At 40.4% G+C, this 25,742-nt stretch overlaps 1 protein-coding gene across 1 annotated transcript; it reads right to left on the reverse strand.

Annotated features, from left to right (window-relative positions):
• Window positions 1-419: 419 nt before the first annotated feature.
• LOC120408137 (NAD 5'-nucleotidase-like) lies at window positions 420-19,978 on the reverse strand. The gene is given in 8 exon segments (XM_039544746.1): window positions 420-908; window positions 2,910-3,057; window positions 3,888-4,053; window positions 5,995-6,142; window positions 7,779-8,240; window positions 8,242-8,360; window positions 11,405-11,556; window positions 19,757-19,978. Coding segments are annotated over 8 exon segments (1,530 nt in total). The 5' UTR covers window positions 19,948-19,978; the 3' UTR covers window positions 420-764.
• Window positions 19,979-25,742: the final 5,764 nt, after the last annotated feature.

Raw genomic sequence — 25,742 nt, forward strand, 5'->3', positions numbered from 1 at the left:
CCCGGATGGGTGCCTGTGGAAAAAAACAACAAAAAAAACGCTCCCCCCGCACCCCTCACGGCAGTCCTGATATTTTCCCCTTAACATCTGGTCACCCTACAAAATCAATACCCTCTCCTTCAGGCAAGTAATTAATATTCTTAAAGAAGGCAGCTTTTGCCTAATATTCATTTGGAAGAGACTGACACTAAAAAACTGGGTATCGTGGTAAAGGACTTTAAAGAACAAAATGCTGGGTGGGATTTTCAGAACTACCTAGGTAAATTAGGAGTACAAATCCCTGTGGCTAAACACAAGTCCATTAGCTTGTTTAGGTTGTTCCTTCATGTTAAGTCCTCTTACTGAAGACTGACAAAGGAGACCAGAATTTCATACTAATTTAGGGGTTTAAGCTTTTGAAGTCTGTTATGTTCCTCCTCCATCCTTCCATCCCTTCAAAAATCTCCCTCCCTCAACTTCCCTGTGAAGCCTTCCACCCCTCCCTCTGCAGAAGACAACCTTCTGGGAGAAAGTGGTCAGTCCCATTCCCACACAATGGACCATATGCCCTGATTGTTACCTTTCGTGGATAAAGAGATTATTCTTTGGTAAATCACTAAATGCTGCACAACAAATTTAGAAAGTTAGGAACAAATACACTTAATTATTTGTAATTGCAATGGTGACCGAAGTCCACAGTAAGGATTGTAGCCCATTGTGTCTCAAATGATATATTTTAAATTACGTGTTAGTGATGCTGATTTTGACTTAGTAATTAAACTCATTCAGTGACCGGAGATGCACTTTTTGATGCCATGCACAATCTTGATAGATTCAAAGTGATTAACAACAACTGTGGAAAGTATCTGTGCAGTTTCTGTATCATACATCCTAGGACAATTCTGAAACATTACATAGCCATCCTTTCCCTGAAAAGTAATAATTATATTTAATGAAGAATATCTTTAAAATATAAGCACTTAATTGTCACTTTCTAAACCATTATAAGTAAGTAAACAAATTTGTTAGAATAGTAGCTATGGTTGATTTGATTAAAAATATTGTATTCAGTAACTGAGTAAAACTGAATGTTAGGAGACAGACTTTCAAACAACTTCCAAATTGAACACACATACATTTTGCATATAAGTACAGTAATTGGGTCTACTGGGTGACCTACCACTTGATTTAAATATGCAGAAACAATATTTGCATGTGCAAAATTCACCAGTAGAATTTTAGCGTGTGGTCTGAAAGTTAAAGCACACTCAGAAATCAGGTCTTATATTTTGTAAGGAATGAGACGAGAGGTAGAGAATTATAGAAATAAAGACAGATAGAAACTCTGGGGGTGGAAGGAATGAACAACTTCTACAATAGCAGCAAAGAATCCTGTGGCACCTTATAGACTAACTGACGTTTTGCAGCATGAGCTTTCGTGGGTGAATACCCACTTCTTCGGATGCAAGTAGTGGAAATTTCCAGGGGCAGGTTTATATATGCAAGCAAGAAGCAAGCTAGAGATAAAGAGGTTAGTTCAATCAGGGAGGATGAGGCCCTGTTCTAGCAGTTGAGTGAAAACCAAGGGAGGAGAAACTGGTTCTGTAGTTGGCAAGCCATTCACAGTCTTTGTTTAATCCTGAGCTGATGGTGTCAAATTTGCAGATGAACTGGAGCTCAGCAGTTTCTCTTTGAAGTCTGGTCCTGAAGTTTTTTTGCTGCAGGATGGCCACCTTAAGATCTGCTATTGTGTGGCCAGGGAGGTTGAAGTGTTCTCCTACAGGTTTTTGTGTATTGCCATTCCTAATATCTGATTTGTGTCCATTTATCCTTTTCCTTAGAGACTGTCCAGTTTGGCCGATGTACATATCAGAGGGGCATTGCTGGCATATGATGGCATATATTACATTGGTGGACATGCAGGTGAATGAACCGGTGATGGTGTGGCTGATCTGGTTAGGTCCTGTGATGGTGTCGCTGGTGTAGATATGTGGGCAGAGTTGGCATCGAGGTTTGTTGCATGGATTGGTTCCTGAGCTAGAGTTACTATGGTGCGGTGTGCAGTTACTGGTGAGAATATGCTTCAGGTTGGCAGGTTGTCTGTGGGCGAGGACTGGCCTGCCACCCAAGGCCTGTGAAAGTGTGGGATCATTGTCCAGGATAGGTTGTAGATCCCTGATGATGCGCTGGAGGGGTTTTAGCTGGGGACTGTATGTGATGGCCAGTGGAGTCCTGTTGGTTTCTTTCTTGGGTTTGTCTTGCAGTAGGAGGCTTCTGGGTACACGTCTGGCTCTGTTGATCTGTCTCCTTATTTCCTCGTGCGGGTACTGTAGTTTTGAGAATGCTTGGTGGAGATTTTGTAGGTGTTGGTCTTTGTCTGTGGGGTTAGAGCAGATGCGGTTGTACCTCAGTGCTTGGCTGTAGACAATGGATCTTGTGGTGTGCCCGGGATGGAAGCTGGAGGCATGAAGGTAGGCATAGCAGTCGGTAGGTTTTCGGTATAGGGTGGTGTTAATGTGACCATCAATTATTTGCACCGTAATGTCTAGGAAGTGGACCTCCCGTGTAGATTGGTCCAGGCTGAGGTTGATGGTTTCAAAAAGAAACTGCTGAGCTCCAGTTCATCTGCAAATTTGACACCATCAGCTCCGGATTAAACAAAGACTGTGAATGGCTTGCCAGCTACAGAACCCACGAAAGCTCATGCTGCAAAACATCAGTTAGTCTATAAGGTGCCACAGGATTCTTTGCTGCTTTTACAGATCCAGACTAACACGGCTACCCCTCTGATACTTAACATCTATAATGGAGTCAAATTGCAATTCCCTACACTGTCATGATTCAGCCATCAACATAAGTCAGTATTTCATAAAAACAACACTCCTGAAGCATGAAAATCATTCAAAATATTTAAACACATTAGAGCTTACATTAGCTAAGTACTCCTTAATGGCAAGTTGATAGACTTTGTTTTTCTTGAGATATTGTCCTTGAATCTTTACAGAGTCTCTTATAATTCGGTGCCCTGGTTCTGCATTTGGATCAAATCCAAATTCCATTCCTGCTACTTGAGGAAACCTGGTAGTTAAAAAAAAAAATTATTTTTTTTTGGTATGAAGAAAGAACCAACCAAAGTACTGACCCTTCCAGAATTCTGAACAAGTACACTTCAGTAAACTGCTATATAAACTCACAATAATGAATTCAGTGTTTGAAGTATGTTTGTAATACTATGTTTTCAAAGACAGTACTTTCACTGATTACTCTATGAAATACCACACTGAAAAGGCTCTTCTTACCAGTGGTCATTGGTCTCAGGGTTAAACATCTTGGCTACCGGATTACTGAGTGAAAGGTCTGAATTCTCCAATTCTTGCACCATTGTCACAATAGTTTCCAGGTTTCATTTTTAAGAGCCAAACTGAACTTTTGGACCAGTTGCTAAATCCCATCCTGTCATACTGACCCAATAAATTCACATAACCTGGACAGTCAATTAATCAATCTATTATCTGTGGAATCAAGTTAGTTCCAGAATTTAACACCTATTAGCCAGCCATATACAGGTTTCCTCATTTTTGTTATTTTCACTATAAAAAGTAAGCTCCAAATAAGAACCACATTTATTTTGTACAGGTTTTCATACATTGTGTGTGACAAAGATTTATCTGTATCCATAGGTTTTATGTTTGTACTTAGATTAGTCACTTGTCTTGCTTAGAGTGGTGTATTAATATGCTAAATACAGTGATCACATAGGCTTGTGAATTCATCATTATCATTACCTGGAGCATTTGAATGTTAGCATTAAGGTGGCTGCTCATAGGGACAGTGTGGAGAATTTGCACAAATGTTCAGAACAATTGGCATTTTCATATAAACAGGGGTTGGATAAATATTCTATATACTTTCCATCAAGAGCTGGATATCTGTAGACTCCATTTTCAAGAGCTTCCAACAGTTGTCCTCCTGTAATTCTGACTACTAGAAGTGGGTCCACAATGGGAAGGATAGTTAAAAGATCATGCATAGTAAAATCTCCTGCAGGATGTATATGGTTTGAACTAAGGGTACCTACAATCATCATAAAAGAAAATGGTCCTTTTTCTACCATGAGAAAACAACCTGATTATCTAACACAAATGATACAAGTTTTAAGGTTTGTTTTCTTGATGAGAATGGATTCATATTGTTGTTAATGATTATTTAAATGATGTCATGGGCCCTGGTACTGCAAAGATTTAAATGCATGTCTAACTTTATGTGCTGTAAATAGTCCTATTGATTTAAAAAAATAAGAAAGTATGCTAATTTTAGAGACTTCAATGGGACTGTTCACACTGCATAAAATTAAGCATATGTGGAAGTCTTTACAGATTGTAGACTTATTTCTCAGGGAAACACAAAGTGCTTTGCAGCTATAGAGTGGATGCTGGATAGCACCGACTATAGTTAAGCTTACCAAACAGTTTCCACGAAAATTCCCTGTTTATACATATTTTTAACTTTCTAAAACTTTTTGGCCTGAAAGTTTTAATTTTAGTGCTCTGCCAAAAAGGTGAGTTTTCCTAGAACAATAATTTCAATTTTAAATTAACAAAAACCTTTCTGACAAGAAATCTTGCCATTTTTAAAATGAAAAACCATGACAAATCATTTCCTTCTTAAAACAAAAACCAAAAAGACTCCAGCTAGCACCATCATGTTTTCAGTTTTAAGGTATGCAAGCAACAACTCCCTTTTGGAATTAAAAAAAAGTTACATTCAACATTTTCCCTTTAAAACAAGCATTCAGCAAGAACCAATCAAAAGCCCAATTCTACACTGAAGAACTACTTTGCTGGCAACATTCTCTTAAAAAAAACACAAGAAGACGACAAAAATCAGAATAGAAGTAGGCATATTTTTAGACCGTGATTGTGCAAATACTTACACATATGGGACTACTCGCATACGTAAATTCTGCACAAGAATGCACAACACGTGTCTGGAGGATCAGTCTTCATTTTTAAACTGAAAAACCATGCTTGTAACAACAAATAATATGTCCAATTTAAAAATAAAACCATACACCGAGCAAAATTTTTCGTTTTAAAGGGAAACTATTTATAAAAGAATAATTGCTTACTTAGGAAAAGAGTAGCAGAGTAAGAGGGATTTTAATCCAACCAAACTAACTTTTGTCCATGAAGATTTGTGGAAGGTTTTTTTAAACAAATTTTGGAATAGGTAATAAAGGGAAGCAAATTGTTCTTTGTACCAATGTGAAGTGTTTACAGTGGAAATGAAAAGGTTTTTAAAATGCATTATTATTCTTAATATTTTTTATTATTTGGGAAGGAAAGGGGGAAGAATTACAAAATGGGGCCAAGATTTCACCTTAGATATTTAGTCTCATTGTGATATTGTTGTACTATAACCCCTTTGAGTCTCATTTACTACTATTACTATCATTAGTTTGTTTCCAGCAACAGTACAAACACAATAGGCATGGTTCCTACCTTGGAGAGCATATGCTTTAAGAGATAAAGATGGAGGGTAGAAAAGGGGACAGTTTTCAAACAAGGTGGTAACGGATGACATCCTGATAATATAATGCTTTAATACCATTTGCATTTGTTTTGGTATGGCATATAAACTTACCACGTACTCCAAAACTTTACCAAAATCAGCCAGTCAGTTTATTTGTTTCCTTATGGCATCCTAATATTTTGGACACATGTTATAATTGTCACATTGTCTATGAACCAATCAAATTTACCTTAATTTATTTTCCACTAAAAATTCTCTAGTTCCCGATTTCTTCGGGGGCTTTGATCAGCGAAAGGCAGCTCATTTGACCTTTACAAATCCCTTGTCTTCTTGATGTACTCTGACTCTGATGAGTGGCTGGGACCACTCCTAATTAAGTAATTAAATAATATTCCAAACATTGCTACTGTCTTTAACAAGTAAATTAATGTTAAAACATTCCAAACATTCTGGATTACAATAAATGTTTTTTAAAAGGACAACCTGAATTGAGTAATGCTACATCAGCGTGAGTAGCTCCTAACATTGCATTAGTTATCAGGTTTCCCAGGTTGCTCTCTGATCTTCTTACAGTAGAAACACGACTGTTTAATTCTGTGTCGATGGGACAAAGAACTTCCTCTAAAAGAGGCTAAAAAAGAGAGGGGTTTATAGCAGACTCTATTTATTTGAAACAACTATGTCCTGAAAACTAAAGGATTACACTGTAAAAATGTTTACAATTTTGAGCAGAAAAAAAAAGAAAGCCAAGCCATGGAAAAATATAGTCTCTTCTCAATCCCCTGTGAATCTGAATAGATGCACAGAAGGTGATTTATTCTGGCAATGGACAAATAATAACAATTCCAAATCCACCTGGCTTCTATTATATACCTACACTGATGAGACCTTAACATTCCATACAGACCTACAAAAATACATTTCTCTTGAGTTTGACTAGGTAGGGGAAATCCCATTCTGTCATTTCTTGCTGTTATACTGTATACAGACAGCGTGCAGATAATAGTAATCAGCAAACAACAGCAGAGATCAAGAAACCTGTTCTAAAAACAGTTTGTTCTTGGCTACTCTTTCAGCTAGTCATATGCAGCACAAGTTCAAGAGTACTGGTTGATGCTCATTGTCAGAAATGGATACTTTTCCTAGCATAGAGACTTTAAAAATAGATTCAGCCATTCTGGGATTAGAAACAATTTTAGAGTCAAGCTGAGTTTAACAGTTTCAAAGTCCCCCTATAATGTGTGCTAGTTTTTAGTACCCCTGTGGATTCAGACTATCCAATTAAAATGTCCTTGTGAGCTTTAGTCCCTTTAGGATTGTAGAATATAGTAGTTCATAGATGCACCCTCCTACCCAGACTAAAGACTGCTGTGCAGGAAGCTGCCATGGACTATAAATGGTATCAATATTGCATGTCAGAGGAACTAGCTTCTTTAGCATTTTAACATTTTGTCAGAAATATTTTATTCTCAGTGGAAATGTCAACAGTCATAAATGAAATGTACTTAAATATAAAGCTCTAGGTTCCCAGGTGCAACAGTAATACAAATAATAGACAATAGCTCTAATAATAAAAGAAGGGAAATTCTTAATTAAGGCCAGTGGCTTTCCATTGAAATGAAGGATGCTATCACTACTTGGTTAATGCACACGTATATAGGCACTGCAGATTCACTGACAGAGGGACTTTAATGGTGTTCTTTTTTGCCATGAGAGGTTTATTATATATTGTAGGGACTAGGTTTACTGTAGATACAAAATGGATAAAATTGCCTATTGTTCTGAGGCTTCTGTCCTTATACTTGATCTCAAAACTAAGTTTGACAAGGTGGTGTCTTTTAATAGCAATTCACTCATGGATTCGCTACTTTAAAGTTTAACTTTCCATTAAAAAAATAAGCTGAAGCCATTAAAATGTAATGGGCCAAATTTTTTCTCGGTATAATTCCATTGAAATCAGTGGAGTTACATCAGGAAGGAATTTTGCCCTCAGTTTCACCTTAATGGGCCTGTCAATTTTGGTAGGCTTGAAATGAAACGAGTTCTTTTATATCTGTTTGCAAAATCAATTTAATTTGTATTTGTACAAGCAGAGTAATTTCACTGACTTCAGTGTAAATATCGTTGAATAGACTAGAGTGGCGTTAATCCAGATTTATGTCATAATTGAGATCAGAATTTGGCCCACTGTTATCAGTCTGATCACTTAAAACAATAATTATTATCTTCTTTTCCTAGAACAAAATATTTAAGGAAGTTGTACCTACCTGCAGGTTTTGAGTATAATCATCCACCACTGATTTTATAAAAGAATCTTCTTCTAGGTTCCTCAAAATGTCAATCCTCTGAAATGTATACTGAAATGATGCACCAAACTTTCTTATATTTATTTTTGAGAAATTCCTGAAATCAGACCCACTTTTGATAATCCCAGTTCCATTCACCTTTTTGATTCCATAATCATGGTCATGGCCCCCCAGAACCAGATCTATTCCTTGGGTGTTCTGGGCAAGTCTGATGTCATTAATCCATTTCATGTGTGTCATAGCAATTATAAGTCCTGCTCCCTCTGCTTTAAGTTCTGCAGATATTTTATTACCTGCTTTGACATAATCTATGTAGTTTAGGTTTGATTTGTTAATGGTAGGCAAGGTATCCAGCCAGTCTTCTTCTACTAATCCCATTAAACCAATTTTCATATTATTCCATTTAACTACTTTTTTTTACTGAGCCATGGCCTAGTGGTTTAGAGGTAAATCTGTCATATACATTGCTGAGGAACCATGGAAATTTCATTTGTTGTATATAATCTTCCAGAACATCAACACCAAAATCAAATTCATGGTTTCCTAAAAATACAAAAGCCCAGAAGCTAGCTTGTTAAGGTTAACAACAAAAGGTGGTCATATGAGATAATTTGAGTTTTTCTATGTCATTTAGAATAGCATTAGAGATATGAAAGCTTGTTTTCTTCAAACTAAAGGACCAAATTCCTCTCTTTTACAGCAGTGAAAACCGTTAGTCATTACATTTACTTCTGTAGTAATCCCAGTTTTATACTGTAGCAAAGGAAAACAATGCTTTGCCTAAAATATCCATTTTTATGCAGCTACTTCTTTTTATACACAGATTATCTAAATTTTAGCAAGCCCAATATTTATGGCTAGAAAAAAGAACATCTGTAATACCCAGGGCAAGATTCTTGGGAGAAAAATTAAGATACATCGCTCAGTTTATCATATCTTGTCTTTGGTTGGCCTTTGAAATGTAACGGGGGAAAGAAAAAGGTGCTTTCTGGTACCATGCCAAAAGCTACCAGAGATTACAAAGGTGTGCGTAAATGATTAGGCCTATTTAAGAGAGACTTTTGGTACAGCCAGGATTAAACAGGTCAGTGGATCAAATCCTGGAGCTATTATTTGTAGCATTGTATCTGACTTTCAGGAACCCTATATCTACTGTGCATTATGCCAAACAATTCTGTATGCCAAACTGCTTGAGAGGACGGTCCAAACGTTAATGTACAAAAACCCACAGGCCTGGAACAAACTCTATTAACATGCAGAAGGGGACAATTTCATGCACAAGTGTCTGTTAACATGAACAAATACAGGTTTTTATAAACATACACGTCTCTGAAAATATGGTCCTTTATCTAGTGCTATGGTCTATATAGTGCTATACAAATGTATGCTGTATATTTAGAATAGGAAGACTAGGAAAACAAAAAGTTGGTGATACAGAAGTGTGGGTTGGTTTTTTTGTTTGTTTTGGGTTTTTTTTTTCCTTTTGAGCTTTGCAAAGCAGTGACCAAAAAGTAGAAAGGAAAATAAAAGACTAGCTGACCTTGCTCGTCCACTCAAATAAGTTTGCATCGGAAAAGACATTTGAAAAACCCAATATAATGAAGAATAAGTAGCTACTTTATACATTTCTCTTCCTTGCTTTTTGCCCAGGAAGAAGCCCTGGCACTGGGCAGAATGGCACCTCCAGTGCTACTCTCACCTTAGCTATACATATACACAGTGGTGAGCTGGAGCAGGTTCGTACGGGTTTGCGCAAACCGGTTGTTAAATTTTGAAGCGGTTTTAGAACTGGTTGTTAACCCACTTCCCTGCGAGGAGGGGGCGCTGTGGCTTTGATGGCCTCCGGCTGGGAAGTGTGTAATTCCTCCTCTGGCCGCCAGGGTCGCTGTGCTGCGGGAGCCATGTGGGCCGCAACCTGGCCCTGTTGCTGCTGCTGCTCCCCCAACCCCTGGCCCTGGGGTCAATAAGCTTCAATAAGGGGGGCAGGGAGCAGCTGGGACCCAGACATGTGTACACCCTAGGGTGACCAGATAGCAAGTGTGAAAAATTGGGATGGGGGTAATAGGAGCCTATATAAGAAAAAGACCAAAAAATTGGGACTGTCCCTATAAAATCGGGACATCTGGTCACCCTAGCACACCCCCAGGGAGTGGTGGGGACCCACACATGTGAAACGGAGCTCATTTCTAGTTCAGGCCAATCTTTTTAAAAAAGAACTTTAGTTGGGGTTAACATACATCTGTATTTTCCTGGACACATCAGGCTTCTTGGTTCTTAAATCACCGTCCGGGGGGAAATTTTTAAAAATTCCTCCCGGGAATTGTTTTTTTGTTAAGTATGACTCTCAATGACTCAATGCATTGCCACTTCTTATGGAGAAAGGTACAAAAAAAACATACTGTGGCACATCCCTTAAATCAGAACTTTTTATAGGGAACCGGTTGTTAAGATTTTGGCAGCTCATCACTGCATATACGTCTGATTATATATTTACCTGAGAGAACTCTAGACCCAGCTAGAGTTTGTGTTTGTTTGATTTGTTATGGTTCATAGGGACACGTTCTTCTACCTGAAAAGATCAGTTAGCTTAGCTGGTCTACTGGTGCTGACATTATTGGGCCGAGGTTATTCAGAGGAGTGGGCACTTGCTCCCAGGATCAAAAAGAAAGTTGGTTTCATGAGGAGATTATATTACTCTGTTTGCTAAGTGCTGTTCCTTTTCACAAACACATTAAACATGTGTTCTATTTTTCACACAGGCTGCCTATAGGTTTGCAGGTTGATTATAAGACAAAAACCAAAATCTTATAAAGCCCTAAATAGCCAGGGACTCTAAGAGGCCTCCTCTCTCCTGTGACATATGTCGTCATACTCATGAATATCAGAGGCATCTGAATTAGAGCCTGATTGGTATATAAAGAAGAAGAGGTGGCTTCTGGCAAGGCATTCTTTGTTATGAGCCCTTGCCTCTAGTATTTGCTTTCCCCTTTGGTCCCCTATTTATAAAGGCAAATCCTGCCACCTCCTGTATAGCTGCAGAGGGCATCCTGCAAAGGGAACCAGTGCAGTTGTGCCGCACAAGAAAAGGGTGGGTTTTGGAGGGTTCTGCAGTGTGCACCCTCTCCCCTGTGCATTGTGAAGCCTTGCTCCACAGAAACTCCCTCGTGCAGTAACCTGCAGGGCAAGGCCAAAGGAGCTGCCATTATACAGATCCTGTGGTGCTTGCGCCAATGGAAGAAGAGACACGTGTCTGCAGAGCACTTTTCAGCTCTCAGGATGAGGTATTCTCTGCTGAAAGGCTCCCCACCTTCCTGAGAGAGGGGATGATTTCTCTCCCACACACTTCTGCTTGTCCATCGAGCCCCCACTAGCTTTCAGACTAATTGCTGGGTTGAGGATTTGATCCATCATGCAACAACATAAATGGTGTTTTACAAGACATAAGAACACTAGGGACACACAATCTAAGTCTTTTTGTCACTATAGAGCTTACAATCTAACTGTGGGTGCGCCTGTAAAAGGTAGCTGTAAATAAACTAACATGGCACAGATATTATGAAATTCATCTGTAAATAACATTTACTTACCAAAGACTGCGAAGTGTACTCCCACTGCATTTAATATAGGAATCATATGTTTTCCTTTTGTTATTGAACTTAAGGCTGATGGATTTAAGCAGTCTCCACTAAATATTATAAGTGGATTCAGGGAACTGAATTTTTTTATAGCTGCAGCAAATCTACAAGAAAAAAACACAACTTTCAGCTTGCTTTATTAGATGGTTAGTGCTGTTGGACCATCTTTATAGCTTTATTTTCTGGGTGGAATTAATTCTGTTTTAGAGTTTGTCAACTGCTTCAAACTAAGAAAACATGCTTTGACACAAAAGAAAAGTGAGGGAGTGTTCACTCCATTCTTTGAGTTTTTATAGAAGAGAGTCTCTGAACAGAAAGGAGAAGGAGACTCTGGAAGAATTCTACCATGATTTCAACCGCTTAGACCCCACCATCAACCTCACCCTGGAGCAATCTACACGGGAAGTCCACTTCCTAGACACCACGGTATAAATAAGTGATGGTCACGTTAACACCACCCTATACCGAAAACCCACCGACCGCTATGCCTACCTTCATTCCTCCAGCTTCCATCCCAGACACACCACATGATCCATCATCTACAGCCAAGCACTGAGGTATAATTGCATTTTCTCCAACCCCTCAGACAGAGACCAACACCTACAAGATCTTCACCAAGCATTCTCAAAACTACGATACCCGCACGAGGAAATAAGGAAACAAATCAACAGAGCCAGATGTGTACCCAGAAGCCTCCTGCTGCAAGACAAGACCAAGAAAGGAACTGACAGAACTCCACAGGCCATCACCTACAGTCCTCAGCTAAAACCTCTCCAATGCATTATCAGTGATCTACAACCCATCCTGGACAACGATCCCTCGCTTTCATAGGCCTTGGGAGGCAGGCCAGTCCTCGCCCACAGACAACCCGCCAACCTTAAGCATACTCTCACCAGCAACCACACACCGCACCATAGTCACTCTAACTCAGGAACCAATCCATGCCACAAACCTCGATGCCAACTCTGCCCACATATCTACACCAGCGACACCATCACAGGATCTAACCAGATCAGCCACACTATCACCAGTTCATTCACTTGCATGTCCACCAATGTAATATATGCCATCATGTGCCAGCAATGCCCCCTCTGCTATGTACATTGGCCAAACTGGACCTACGTAAAAGGATAAATGGACACAAGTCAGATATTAGGAATGGCAATACACAAAAACCTGTAGGAGAACACTTCAACCTCCCTGGCCACACAATAGCAGATTTAACTGCAGCAAAAAAACTTCAGGACCAGACTCCAATTAGAAACTGCTGAACTTCAGTTCATTTGCAAATTTGACACCATCAGCTCAGGATTAAACAAAGACTGTGAATGGCTAGCAAACTACAAAAGCAGTTTCTCCTCCCTTGGTGTTCACACCTCAACTGCTAGAAGAGGACCTCATCCTCCCTGATTGAACTAACCTCATTATCTCTAGACTGATTCTTGCCTGCATATCTATACCTGCCTCTGGAAATTTCCACCACATGCGTCTGACGAAGTGGGTATTCACCCACAAAAGCTTATGCTCCAATACATCTGTTAGTTTATAAGGTGCCACAGGACTCTTTGTTGCTCTGAACAGAAAGGGAGGAAAAGAAACAGGGAGAAGTTGGAGGCAGAAAATAGCAACAGCATTTTCCCCTTAGCACTATGTTAACACAAATAATAAATAACAACAATATCCCTCCTGTCTTTTCCATTTCTTCATTTCAACTTTCATGCCCCCATGCCCTTCCTCTTCTATTTCCATCTTATCTGTTTTCTTCTTTTCCAAATATTGTCTCATCTTTTAGCCTTCTCCCCTGTCTTTGCTTTAAACACACATTTCTAGCCCTTTCCTTTCTTTCTTCCATATTACTCTATCCTCCTCATATTTAAAACATGTACAAATTACTGGAATATTTCATCAATGCTGATGTTGCTGCTATTAAATCACTTTACCAGTGTTCTGTCAATCCTTCTGAGAACAGCACTTCCTGAAGCAGATTGACAATAAAGGTTGCTTTCAGGAATATTGATTCTGCAAACTGAAAGAAGTGTGTCAGGAATGGCAAATGCAGTGGGAGAAAAGGCTCAGTATCCAAGAGTTACATGACTAGTCATAACTGAAGTGGTGTTACCCTTAAATCTAAAGTTGATTTTAAGGTTCTTGGATGCTAAACTAGATAACAATATTTTTATATTGTGAGTGTTCATTCCATAGTGAATATATTGTGTGTCAATTTCATAGTCATTACATTAAAATACAAAAGAATGTAAAAAAACACCTGTGCAAATCTGTGTGTAGATGAGTCCTATGTCACAAGGAGAAACTGAAAAGCAGAAACCAACTGAAGATCATGTTTTACAGAGTCAGTTTCTCCTTTCCCTGGTTAGTTGTCTTTGTCCTGAACTAAAATGTGTTTTTAATGTAGGAAAATGTATCGATAGAGTTCTCCGGTAGCAGTGAGAGGCCATCTTAAATCAGGAGAGGATGTATGATTGAACAGAATTTATTAGAGGTGGAGCTCAGGAACTATAAAGCCTGCTTCAGTGCAAAGGGGCTCACTCTAGTGTGCTAATCTATTTTAGGTGATCTCAAATCCTCAAGGTGTTGTTCCAGTTTGAAAGCTTAGTCTAGGTAGAAGCCTGTGAGTCTTAATCTGGTTGGAAGTTGGCTCATGTTTAAGGAGAGCGGGAGGCTTTGTGAAAGGATGCAATTAGAGATCTTTTATGGGAAAAATTTATAAAGGGGTATTTCTTATGAAGCTGTCATGGGAACTTTAGTGATTTGAATTCTTACTTCCTATGGTAGCTTAAATTAAAGATATTTTAATGGACTCCTGAGCTTTTCTGTTCCTTTCCCCTTCATTACACTGACGTCAATGACCCATGGAGGTACACATTAGTCATTGTTTGCATGCGAAGAACTGATTTGGGCCCAGTAACAAAGGTCATATGTTTGTGTAACTCATAGTTTGTTCCTGAAGAAAACAGAATTGGTCTGACTCTTTTTGCTGTCCTTTAAATAGACATCAGATTTGATAACACTAGCACATCCAACTACTATCTTACAAAGCACTGTCTCCTAGCTTCAAGTTTCAATCTTATGTCTTTTCAACCAGCTGTCCAACATTCTTTGTACTTCCTTGACAGCTGATTTTTCAGATTTACATATGGAGGCACTCAGAAGGACATGGATACTTCATGTCTGGATCACCTTTTTTTTTTTATCCTGTCCATTTAAACATTCAGACTAAATACTTTATTTAATAGAATTTAACAAAGTACAGTACTTTCCCATGGGGCCTGGGTAATGTTAAACAGATGTCTGCTTAATATGTTCAAGCCATCTGAAATACTTCTAGTTAATGAATATAATACCCTGACACACACATTAACACTTATCAGTACCATGCCTTTCTTACTAAAGTTAGGAGATTTGTTTACATTAGACCTCAGTACATTTAATTTCATCAATCCTGCTTAAATTTCAGTGTGACCTATACAAGAGTGTGTATTCCAGTTTGTGTCAGTCATTATAGACTGGCAGTGCTTTAATTCTTTCTCTTCCTACTTTGGGTTAGATCTTCAGGGGCATCAGGTACCCAAGTTCTGCTCAATGCACCTTCGGGGGCACTTCTCCCATATTTCCAATGAGATTCCTCCTGCCTCAATCCTGGTGCAAGACAGAACATCTGCCAGCACAAAATCACTCCTGCAACTTTCTCTAGCAATGCCCCGCCTAGCCCTGACTGTCCCCTATCCTACAGCATGTGACAATAGCTATAGCTATGCATACTATATGCAATCTTGGAATTCCCCACAGTAGGACAGCTTTTTGCATCACATCTTCAGCACAAAGGGGCCAGGGCATGACTAAAAATCTGGCCCTTTATGTCTAACAACAGAATAGATTCTACATCTTCTGATCAAGTTGTCTCTAACTTTTTTTCCCCATTCATATGTACATATAGTATTTTGGTCAAAGTCATTTCATCATGAATTCTTCAGGATGGTGTTTCATAATCTTACCAGCTTTAGCCCCACTGCAAGGAAAAGATGATTGAATTCTATCTTATTTGCACATCAAACATCCTAGCTCCAAAACTATCATTCTAATTCTCACTTGGATACACAAGAAAACAAAGCAATGAACATGTCCACTTGGTTCGGAAAAATACAGGATATATAGATCAGAAAGTGTGTGAAAAAGTGATTGATGAGAAAGGAGATGGGAAAAGGGCAGGGCAAAAAGAAAGATGAAATTAATAAAATTAGAACAGGAAGACGAGTGAAATATAAAAATAGATGAACAGTAGGAAGCATAGGAAGCAAACAATGAAGAAATGAAAGGAAAGAACAGATGACAGAAGGACAAAGAGAAGGTGAAGAAGGAAAAATGAGGAAGAATATGCAAATGAACAAAACATTTGAAATTAACCATATTTTCTTTGATTTTAAACTATAATTCAAATCTACATTTTAAAGGAGAAAATCCTATATTCTGAAGAAAAAAAATCACAATTTTTAGCTCAATCTAGACAGGGAATAAGTAGCAGCAGCTATTGACAGCAACACAATACTTGTGAATGTTAATACAAGAACATGCTACATCTTTTTGAATCTCTGCAGGATCTCCCCACCAGCTATCTTCAATTTCTGAATCCAGTAATCATTAAACATTTAAGCTGCTTTCTTAAAGTGGGGATGTGATCCTCTGGTGAAAAGATTGACGGAAGGCCAGTGTCTATAGGGGTTGCATTAAGGTTCTGGTGCATGGTCTCTGGTGTATTGTCATTGTGGGAGTGGTAACAGTAATGTGCCTGTGGATGGAAGAGAAGAAGGTATAAACTGTTAGATGGCTTACTTTCTCATATTCTTGCTTTTGTGTGAGCATGTCAGCTGTGTTATGTGTGCAGTAATCATAACTGCTTCACAATGAATTTTCTGTGTATTAATTCCTAAGATTTTATAACATTTAAGTGGGGTTTGGGACTTGGTTGAGACAGGGTGGAGGTGAACCTGGCTCAGGGAAGAAGTGCAGCTGCTCACAGAGAAAAGTTTAATTTGCCAGCCACTGCACACAAAACCCTTCCTCTATTATGCCCAGTTGCACATAAAACCCTTCTACACTGTAGCATAAAAATCTGAACAAAAAAATATAGCTCCTGATGGAGAAGGTTTTATCTGACAGAAAAAGTTTTGTGTATGCGCTGGCACACAGGTGTTTACGTGCCAGTTTATATACTAGCACACACAAAAAGTTTATGCATCTGTGCTGGCACATTAACATTCAGCTATAATGAATAACAATAAAAATGACCCTAAGTACAAATTTTAAAACACCCAAACAACTACACATTGTACCACACCTACCCAGGATTTACCTCTGCACCAAATTTAGGGTAGCTAGACAATACTTTTCAAAAGATATCAGTCAACAATGAAAGGTTGGATTGCCAACGACAAATTTCAGACAGAACCCAATTTCAAGGACTACTAATGGAAAAATGTATAACGATATACCAAACAAAAACTACTGAGAAAACTCAAAAGTACATAAAACTAATTTCACAAAATCAGCCACCTGCTTTTAGAGCAAAACAAGAATTTATGTCCCTTTTCAGAATACAAACATAACTATAGTTCACAAGCAGGTGCCACCATAATGGGTAACATTATACACTATATGTGTAAACTTTCTCAAATACTATACTAGCTTGTGGTGGTTGCTGCTGATTTCTGCATCCATTTGCCCAACATGGGAACTATGGGACAAATCTTGCCTCCCCATCCCTTTCCTAATATAATGGAGACAGTGGTGTAAGGCCAGATTCCTTGGTTCCATCCTCTTCCATTATTACAATGGGATTGGAGGGATAAAAGGAGAGGGCGCTTCCCTGTATTCATACTTTTCCTGGTGGTATCCTAGGTGGGAATTAAAGGGTGGGAGAATTTCCTCAGAGCACTCCTTTTCCTGGTGTCACAAAAAAGCCTGAAAGGAATGGTGCCTGGCGCCTCCCTTTCTCAGTATCCAAGAATGGTGTGTGTGACAATATCATGAGGTGATCACCTGGGAGTCCCTTCAGGCCTTAACCAGAACCCACTACCATATTTTATTGTATTTTATATTTACAGTGAGTCACTACCTTCCCCTTTTGCTTCTGGGGACGGGTACTATAGCAGCAACCAGTCCTACCTATTTCTGCCTTCTGCCTGTTTTTCAATCAAAGTTCAAGTAATGTACACGGGTGGGGATTTGAGTGGCAGGATGCTGAGTTAGCTCTGGAGTCAGCACACCCTGTTAGGTACAGATTTGGCAATTTCCTGAAATATACATAGGAAATCCTATTGAATTAGGCTTAAGTATCTTCGGGGTCCATTGTATTAAATGAAGAGTTTGTGTATTATTGGGGGCCTGGATTATATATAACCTCTCAAGGGGGCAGATGTGACAGATGTGATACCTGGAGGTTCAAACGACTACACCGAACAATGTGCCAGAAAAGAATGGACTCTAAGAACAAAATGCGTTAAGTAGTTTTCCTGGGGAATATCTAGGGGAAAGTGAACGCAAATTCCCCACCTTTGGTTGTGCAAATACCCAGCCTTTTGAAGATGTGCCCTGAGGAGTGAGCCATTGTCTGCTGATCACCTGTTACATGAGGCCAAGATCAAAGGCCCAAGCTATATAAAGGAAAAGACTGAACATTCCTGGAGGTGCTGGTTCTGAATCTGACACAGTTATGAACTTACAGAGAAAACCCAGTTGTGGGTTTTGAACAACTGATACCTACCAGAGCCCAAGGTTGGAGTTGCAGAGAGGGGGTGACCTCTGGTAAGGTGTTTAGCATATATGTAGGTTCTTTTTTTTTAAGATGTTTTCTCTGTAATGCTTTCATCTGAAGAATAAATGTTTGCTTATAAAGAGTTGTGCTATAACCTATAACTGTAGGCCATTAGGCTGTTCATAGTCTTCAAAGAGAACGCAAAGTGTAGACACTAGCCTGTTTAAGCAGTCTTGCTGGGAATATCTTATTTAGGCAGGGAACTGTGCAGCCTGGAGAAACCCCAGTCCAGAGGAAGGGAGATTGGGGGTCTCTACCCAAGAGAGGTGATGGCTGACAAGCTGGTTGCTTAGGCTGGGTGCTGTTGGTGGACCACAGAGAGGGGAGTACAGGTGCAGTTGCCCTGAACTGTGAGAGGGGGTAGGGATGAAGTTACTTTCCCTTACAGTCCACCTCGCCCACAAACATTTTATGTCAGCATGGGAGGGTGCAGGGAGAGTTATTTCCTTAGTTCCCCATCTTTCCTGGTATAACAGGGAGCGGGAGGGAATGGATGTTCTTTGCATCTCATATCCCAGAAAGAGAGTGGGGAAGGGAAAGGATATTTCCTGGCTTTTACCCACCCCTCACAGCTGCCAAATTGTGTGTAGTTCTGTGTGTGACATCTTGTGCAAATTATTTAATGAAATTATTTGCAAATAACCATAAGCTTCAGTTTATGGTCCACACTCTGACCAGAAGTCACACATGGAGTAGCACAAAACTAGGCTTGGTGGGTTTCTGGATGTGTGGGAAGATGAGGGTGCCTAGGGGTGCGTGGTAGGTGGGTGGGTGCAGGAAGGTGTCTGGGAGTGCCTGTATCAGTGAGTACTAGAGGGTGTTGTTTTGGAGTGTCTGAAGGGTGCTGAGATTGCTGTAGTGCATGGGTGCTGGAGTATCTGGGCTGAGGGTAGGGATCTAGGGTGTTGGGGTGCTATCTGGAGGGTAGATGGGGTTATGTGCGAGTGGCTAGGATAGAAGGATAAGTGGGGGCTTTGGGGAATCCTGAGTGCTAGTGGTGTGCTGCCGGAAAGGTTACTGGGATCTGCATGTGGGACTGCAGTCTCATTGGGATGCTGGGGACTAGTAGGGGCAGCCCAGGGCCTGTACTAAGCCAGCTGGCCCCTGTAGCTACTGCCTGCTTCTCTCACCTGCTCTTACCCTGCTGGGATTCAGCCGAGGAAGCAGCAACAGGAAACGCAGAGAGGCCACTTGTAGACCTGCTCATCAGGCCCCACAGAAGTCCTGTGTGGCAGAGAGGTGGAACTACAGCCTGATGCTGGCTGCCTTCTTTCAGGCCAGCAATATGGTCGAGGCTCCAGCCAGGGGGCAGGAATGCACGGGGCTGTCAAACATGCTTGTGCCCTGTGGGATGGGGCAGCCATGCCTGCCCTCAGGCACCCCAGGAGGGACAGGGTGTCTCTTTCCCTCCCTCTGCGGGAGGGAAGTGGGGATTGCGATTCCCTCCCACCCCCACATCTCAGTGTGGCTCCTACCTGGCAGCGCCTCCTACCGGCTCCTCCTGCCTGGGCTCCACCTCATACACGTCGTTGAAGTGGAGGATGACTAGATCACTCTGGCTCTCGTCTAGGAGCTCTGAGCAGGGGTTGGGGCTGTCCTTGTCCCCAGGCCCAGCTGCAGTGGACAAGGGGGAGCCGCCCTGCTCCTGAGGTAACAAAGGCTCCATCCCCACATCCCCAGCAGGGCAAGATGGCGCCTGAACACCCACTCCCAGAGGGGCGGGGGAGGGGACGGGCCAAGCCCACTAGATTCATGTGGTCTGGTGGGAGGGGGAAGAGAAGCTGCTGTGGCTCTCACGGAATCCCTGTTTTAGCTGAAGGGCCATGAACATCTCAGGGTGCCACCCTCATGGTTCCCCCTCACTCTCACACTCAGCCCCAGGTGCCTATGTGTAGCACCTCACATGGATGCTATTATCTCTGCCCTGCTTCACACACAATAATAGGGGCCCAGAATTGAAAGGCCCTTCACAATGCTGATCAGAGAAAGTGGGCAATCCTCTCCCAAGCCATGGCAGCTTGACAGGAAGCCCTACCCGTCTACCATGAACTAGAGCTGTGTCCTTTCTGAAACACTAGTGTCAGCACTAAAGCAGAGTGAAGAGTTGATTTTTCAGTTCAGAGGCTGAACAATAACAACAACAAAAAAAACCAAAATTACATTTCAGGTCAACCCAGAATGGAAATTTTTCAATTTTTCTCCACTGAAACCAAAACTGAAAAGATTTAGTTTTGAGTTAAATAAAATATTTCATTCACCCCAGCACAAGTTGGTTTTTTTTTGTTTAGTTTTTGGGTGTTTTTAACCCTCTTTTGTTTTTTAAATAAATTTAGCTAACTTTTTAAATGAAACATCATTTCTAAACAAAAAGTCTCAGAAATGGCGAAACAAAACTGTTTGACCTTTTCAGATTTATTTATTCCATTTTTTCCCAGCCCAAATTTTTAGTTGAATTTGATCCAAACTCACGACTAATTTCGATTGACCCAAACCTGCATTTTTCATTGAATAAACTATTCATCCAAAAAAATGTGCAGCTTTAGTCAGCACCTATGTTACCAGATTGCTGAGATCTCAATGACATTTTACACAATGAAACTTGTTGCCTCTGCAGACTGTTGTTATTACTAACAGCGAAGGTGGCACAGATTATTTATTACTCGTGGATGCAAGTTAGATCAGGTTAATTTTACCTTTCAGGAGGTATTAAGAATTAGGCATAAATACATGGAACCACTTAAAAATATCCCATTAAAATAAGATATATTAAATGTGACTGTGATGGGGTGACCCCCATTACCTGCAAGCCAAGAGAAAGAACCCTGAACAGTCATGCTCCACACACGGAAGGTGACTGAACTAATTGCCACCTGGCCAAAGGAGGCAGAACTAGAACTATAATGAGCTGAGGGAGCTCAGTTGAGGAGGAGGCCAGCTGGAAGGTTGAGTGGCTGAGTGCTGGCTGGGAGAGACTGGCTGAGTTGGCTGGACTAAGCTGGAGGCTGGGGTGGTGGCTTAGAGAGGCTGTTGGTGACTAGGCTGGCTGCAGCTGGCCTCCAGCTGAAAGGAGGCTGACCACTGAAACTGATGGGTAGGGGAAGTTGCCTTGGACTATGAAAGAGAAGAAGCAGGGGATGAGGAACAGTCTCAGATCAGCAAAAAAGAAAAAAAAACTTGATATCAGGATTTGAAGAAGGAATGTGTAGAAATGAAGAATGAAAATAGGATTAAAGTCAAAATTTTATAATTGTCTAGTCAGTGACAGAAGCTATGAAAATAGGAGATGTTAACCCCCGAAAATGGCAGAATGGATAAAGCAACGTGATGGTGATAAACAGCTAAAACAATGCAAGGTGGAAATCTACTGATAGAATGTACATATAATGGCCACTTTTCTCCTCTCTCTTACCAAGTAGCCATTCAACAAACAATACTTTTTATTCACCTGTATTCTTTTTTATATCATCCTCAGACAATCCTAGTAGGACTCCATCAGGAATTTAGGCATTTGACAAGTAACTTTTATTTTCCCTAAGGTCTTTCTTGCTGCATTTCCTTAAGGGTACTAGATTGAGTGAAAGGGAGGAAGGGGACTTGCCAAAAATGAATGAACCAAGTGGCAGTCATAGCCTCGTATGGTGAGGCTGGTGCACCAAAAAAACAAAGATAGAGACAAAGTTGAGGAGGAGATGAGCTAGGGAGGGGGAACTCCCTTGCAAAGAGCCTAGAGGAAGGGCCAGTATTTTGGGATTGTCTATGGCCAGAAAGCATTGCTGCAGCAGTACGGTTATCTCCTGTGGCAGGGCCCTAGAGTGGAGGGGAGCCCTGGGCCAGGGTCTGTGAGGCTCAGGGAATGAGATGGAAGCCAACAAGGGGCCAAAGGCCAGTTTAAGTGGACTCTTATCAGGGAAAAGCTGGGGGTCAGCACCCTGACATGATGAGGTATTAAAGTTGAGCCCCAGAGAGGTGAAGGACCTTTGGTTCAGAGTTGGGCCTCAGTGCGGTGAGAGATCTTTTCGTTTATGCCAACTGGGAGTGTGCTACCCCAAAAGGGGACTGAACTGTTAGGTGACTTACCTGGAGGGCTGAGCCACAGAAGACTCACTCCCAGTGAGGGAGTTGGGGGAAGATGCTGGCTGGGACTGGTTATCATGGGCAAGAAAGCAGCCACCAGAGGGAGATGAGAGCAGTGAAGTCCCCTGCAATGCTATGGTTGGGCAGGAGGGTGCACCCTAAAGGTAAAATAACAGGCTGTTACAGTGACCTATTTTGATAGGCCTCCTATTTCAAAGGTCTTACTATCTAGAAGCATGGGAGGATTTCTGTCCTCTTCCCTCCCTCTGAACCAGTCCCTGCCAACTAGCTTAACAAAAGAACAGTCACTTTCACCATGGCACGCTACAGCATATCCTACAGCAGAATCCTGCAATGATTGCATTCACTTTCTTATGTGGTGTGAATCTAATTTCACTACCGCTCTGTGTTTATGCCTGTAGAACAAAGGGTTCGACAGAGCCGATTAAAAGAATATTTAAGCCTTCATTAAATGGCAGTGATAGTATGAAAATGGCTGTTAAAATTACTTTTTGATAATCCATATGTATTGTTCCCCAATGATATGTATATCAAATTTGCTCAGTTTACAACTAAAACCAGAAGTTGTTTAACTATCAAAATTGCAAATTCATCAAAATAATAAGATAATACTAGCAAGCTTTTCATAAATACCTTTGACAATAAATGTAATTAAAGTAGTGAAAATAAATGCTTTATTTTTTCTTTTAAATTTCTCTAGCAAACTACCCCTGACTGAGGACTATCTTTGTTTTGAGCTATCTTATTAAAAAAAAAGGTAGTATAATAAGTGCATTACACACACATACAACTGAAAAATGGCTGAACACAAATGGCACTTATTTTCTCCAGAAAATTCAGCTTACAGCAGAGACCAGGCATAGAACACTTTGGTCCAAAAATAATTTTAATAAATATGAATTTGTAGTACCAGTTTTATGGCTTCATTTTGCAGTAACGTTTATCGTGACACTTGTAGCCATCTGGTAGTGTAAAAAACAGACAGGTTGGAGTGAGCTGTTGCAGCATGTTTAACATATTTTACTAGTTATTGCATATATGTTAAAACAAAGGCAAAAAAAAGGTTAAATTGTAGATTGTTAATCTCTAGAAATCAGAAAAATCAAGGGATATCTCATTCATTTTCACAATCTGGATACAACCATAAGCAGATGATAGTACACAAAGAAATACAGAATATTTAAGTGACATTTACATAAATTGTTTCCCCCTTGATCAAAACTTATAGGACTTGATTAAATTTTCTCTCTTGCATTTTAAAAGTGTGAATTTTTAGTGTTTGTAAAAATGAGAGGGTTGATAGCCCAGAAGCATAAATTCCTCAATTTGTCCTAAGAAAAGGAATTTGGAATTGATCCTGAGCAATGGGAAATCTTGGCAAGTGATCATAACAAGTGGCGCCATCATCTCCATCAGGGCATCAAAGTCCATGACAGGAGCTGGCTCCTACAGCTTGTAGAGAAAAGAGCCTGTAAGAAGCAAGCAGCTCCCAACCAAGATACATACATTTGCAATAACTGCCAAAGATCTTGCAAATCTCAGATTGGACTATTCAGTCACATGAGACATTGGAAACTATCTACATCATAGGCTGCAATTCTCACCGTTTCTTATAGATGAAGATGCCAACCATCCTAAGAAAAGATACATCATAGACACCAGCAATGCATGATTTCCCAATGTTCACGTTAAGAGTTGTATGCTTTCAGTAGAACTACTCATGACAGTAAAGTTTAGCATGTGTGTAAGTGTTTGCAGGATGGGAGCCCAAACCTCTTTATAAGAAGTTCACGGAACACTTGACTCAGCCCACAAGACAGTCTCAATGTAGTAATCAGCAATGTTGCCTTTCCCATGTACAAAAGACAGATTGGGCTGGTATTTGTGGTGTGCTGTAGCGACACCTTTATGGAGGCCACATCAGTTTCTGCAGGATTTAGGTTTTATTTAAAAAATAAAATTCTTTAACCTTCATGGTTAAGAAAATAACCTAAATGTGAAAAATAATTGAGTGATCAGACTAACAGCCCAAAACAATAACTCTAAATGGGATATGATCTGTTTCTATTCATCTATTAACTCAGGAGCATAATAACAATTAGTAAACATTAACTGTATCTTATCTGATCATTTTAACAGAAATATACATTGGTGTAGTGGGTAAAGCTTGTTTACAATACCACTCCTCTCCCCCAATATATAGCTAGCTAGTGTTTTTCACTGACTATACGCAGGAGAGCACAAATTTGATAAAGCCTCAAAAGACAGATGCACAAAAGCCAAACTCACTTGGCAGGCAGAGGAGGGTTCAGAATGGTTTCCAAAGCCTTGATTATACATGCAGGGGTGAAAGTAAGGTGGTACGGGCCAGCATACTGGTAAAAAAGTGGCCGCCAGTACCAGCCTGTACCACTGACTTTAAAGCTGCTGCCCCTTTTGCGCTCCCTCATCGATGGCCCTGCCAAGTCCCCCCAGTGACGACCTGTGCTGCGGTAGCAGCAGCAGCAGCCGGAGCCCTGAGCCCTTTAAAGTGCCGCTGGAGCCCCGGGCGGCGCAGGTCAGGCAGCACAGATGGGCTGGCTGGGGGACACTGACCCTCAGCCCCGCCCCTTCCACCCAAGGCCCCGCTCCTTCTGGAGGGGGCGGGGGTGGAGTCAGCCCCGTATCAGTAACAGCTCAATTTTACTTTCATCCCTGGATACATGTGACTTAATTAATTTTGAGATGTTCATTCATCTCTTTATCAGAAGAATGTAAAATTTTGTCAAAGCCTTTGCATCCTCTTTCTTGAGTTATTTCCCAAGTTACTTCCTGGTCACTACCTTTCACTTTTCTTATAAGTCTTCTTTACAATAGCAAAATCATATTTGCTTAACTACACTATACCCACACTGTCACATTTCAATGTCCTTGATTTACTTTTGAGTCTGCCTTATCCTTCAGTAAATTTTGGCAAGGTTTACTGTAGCTTAGTTTATTTAAGACACAAATGAACAACTGAAATATTGCATAAATTCCCTCTCTAAATTATTATATAACATTCATATATGCATCAATGGCGTGAATGGCAATTCACAGAGAGATGTTTTTATCCCAGTACTTTGCAATATAAAATTCTTAGGAAAACAATTTGTTAGCAGGAATCAGCAATAGGAACTTTAAAACATATGTCTATAACAAAGTTTAATTACTTTTTTTAGTCTATTAGCTCACTTAAGCTGAATACCTTGTATTAAATTGTTAGTAAGGTCCATATCCATACAAGGAATTATGCACCTAAATCCCAGTTTTTGGCACCACTGCAACCCACAAAATCCCCTCTTGCCTGCTTCCTAACACTGTAGGAGCCTAATTTTTGCTGTAAAA

This window comes from Mauremys reevesii, linkage group 6, assembly GCF_016161935.1.
Source record: "Mauremys reevesii isolate NIE-2019 linkage group 6, ASM1616193v1, whole genome shotgun sequence".
Lineage (NCBI taxonomy): Eukaryota > Metazoa > Chordata > Testudines > Geoemydidae > Mauremys > Mauremys reevesii.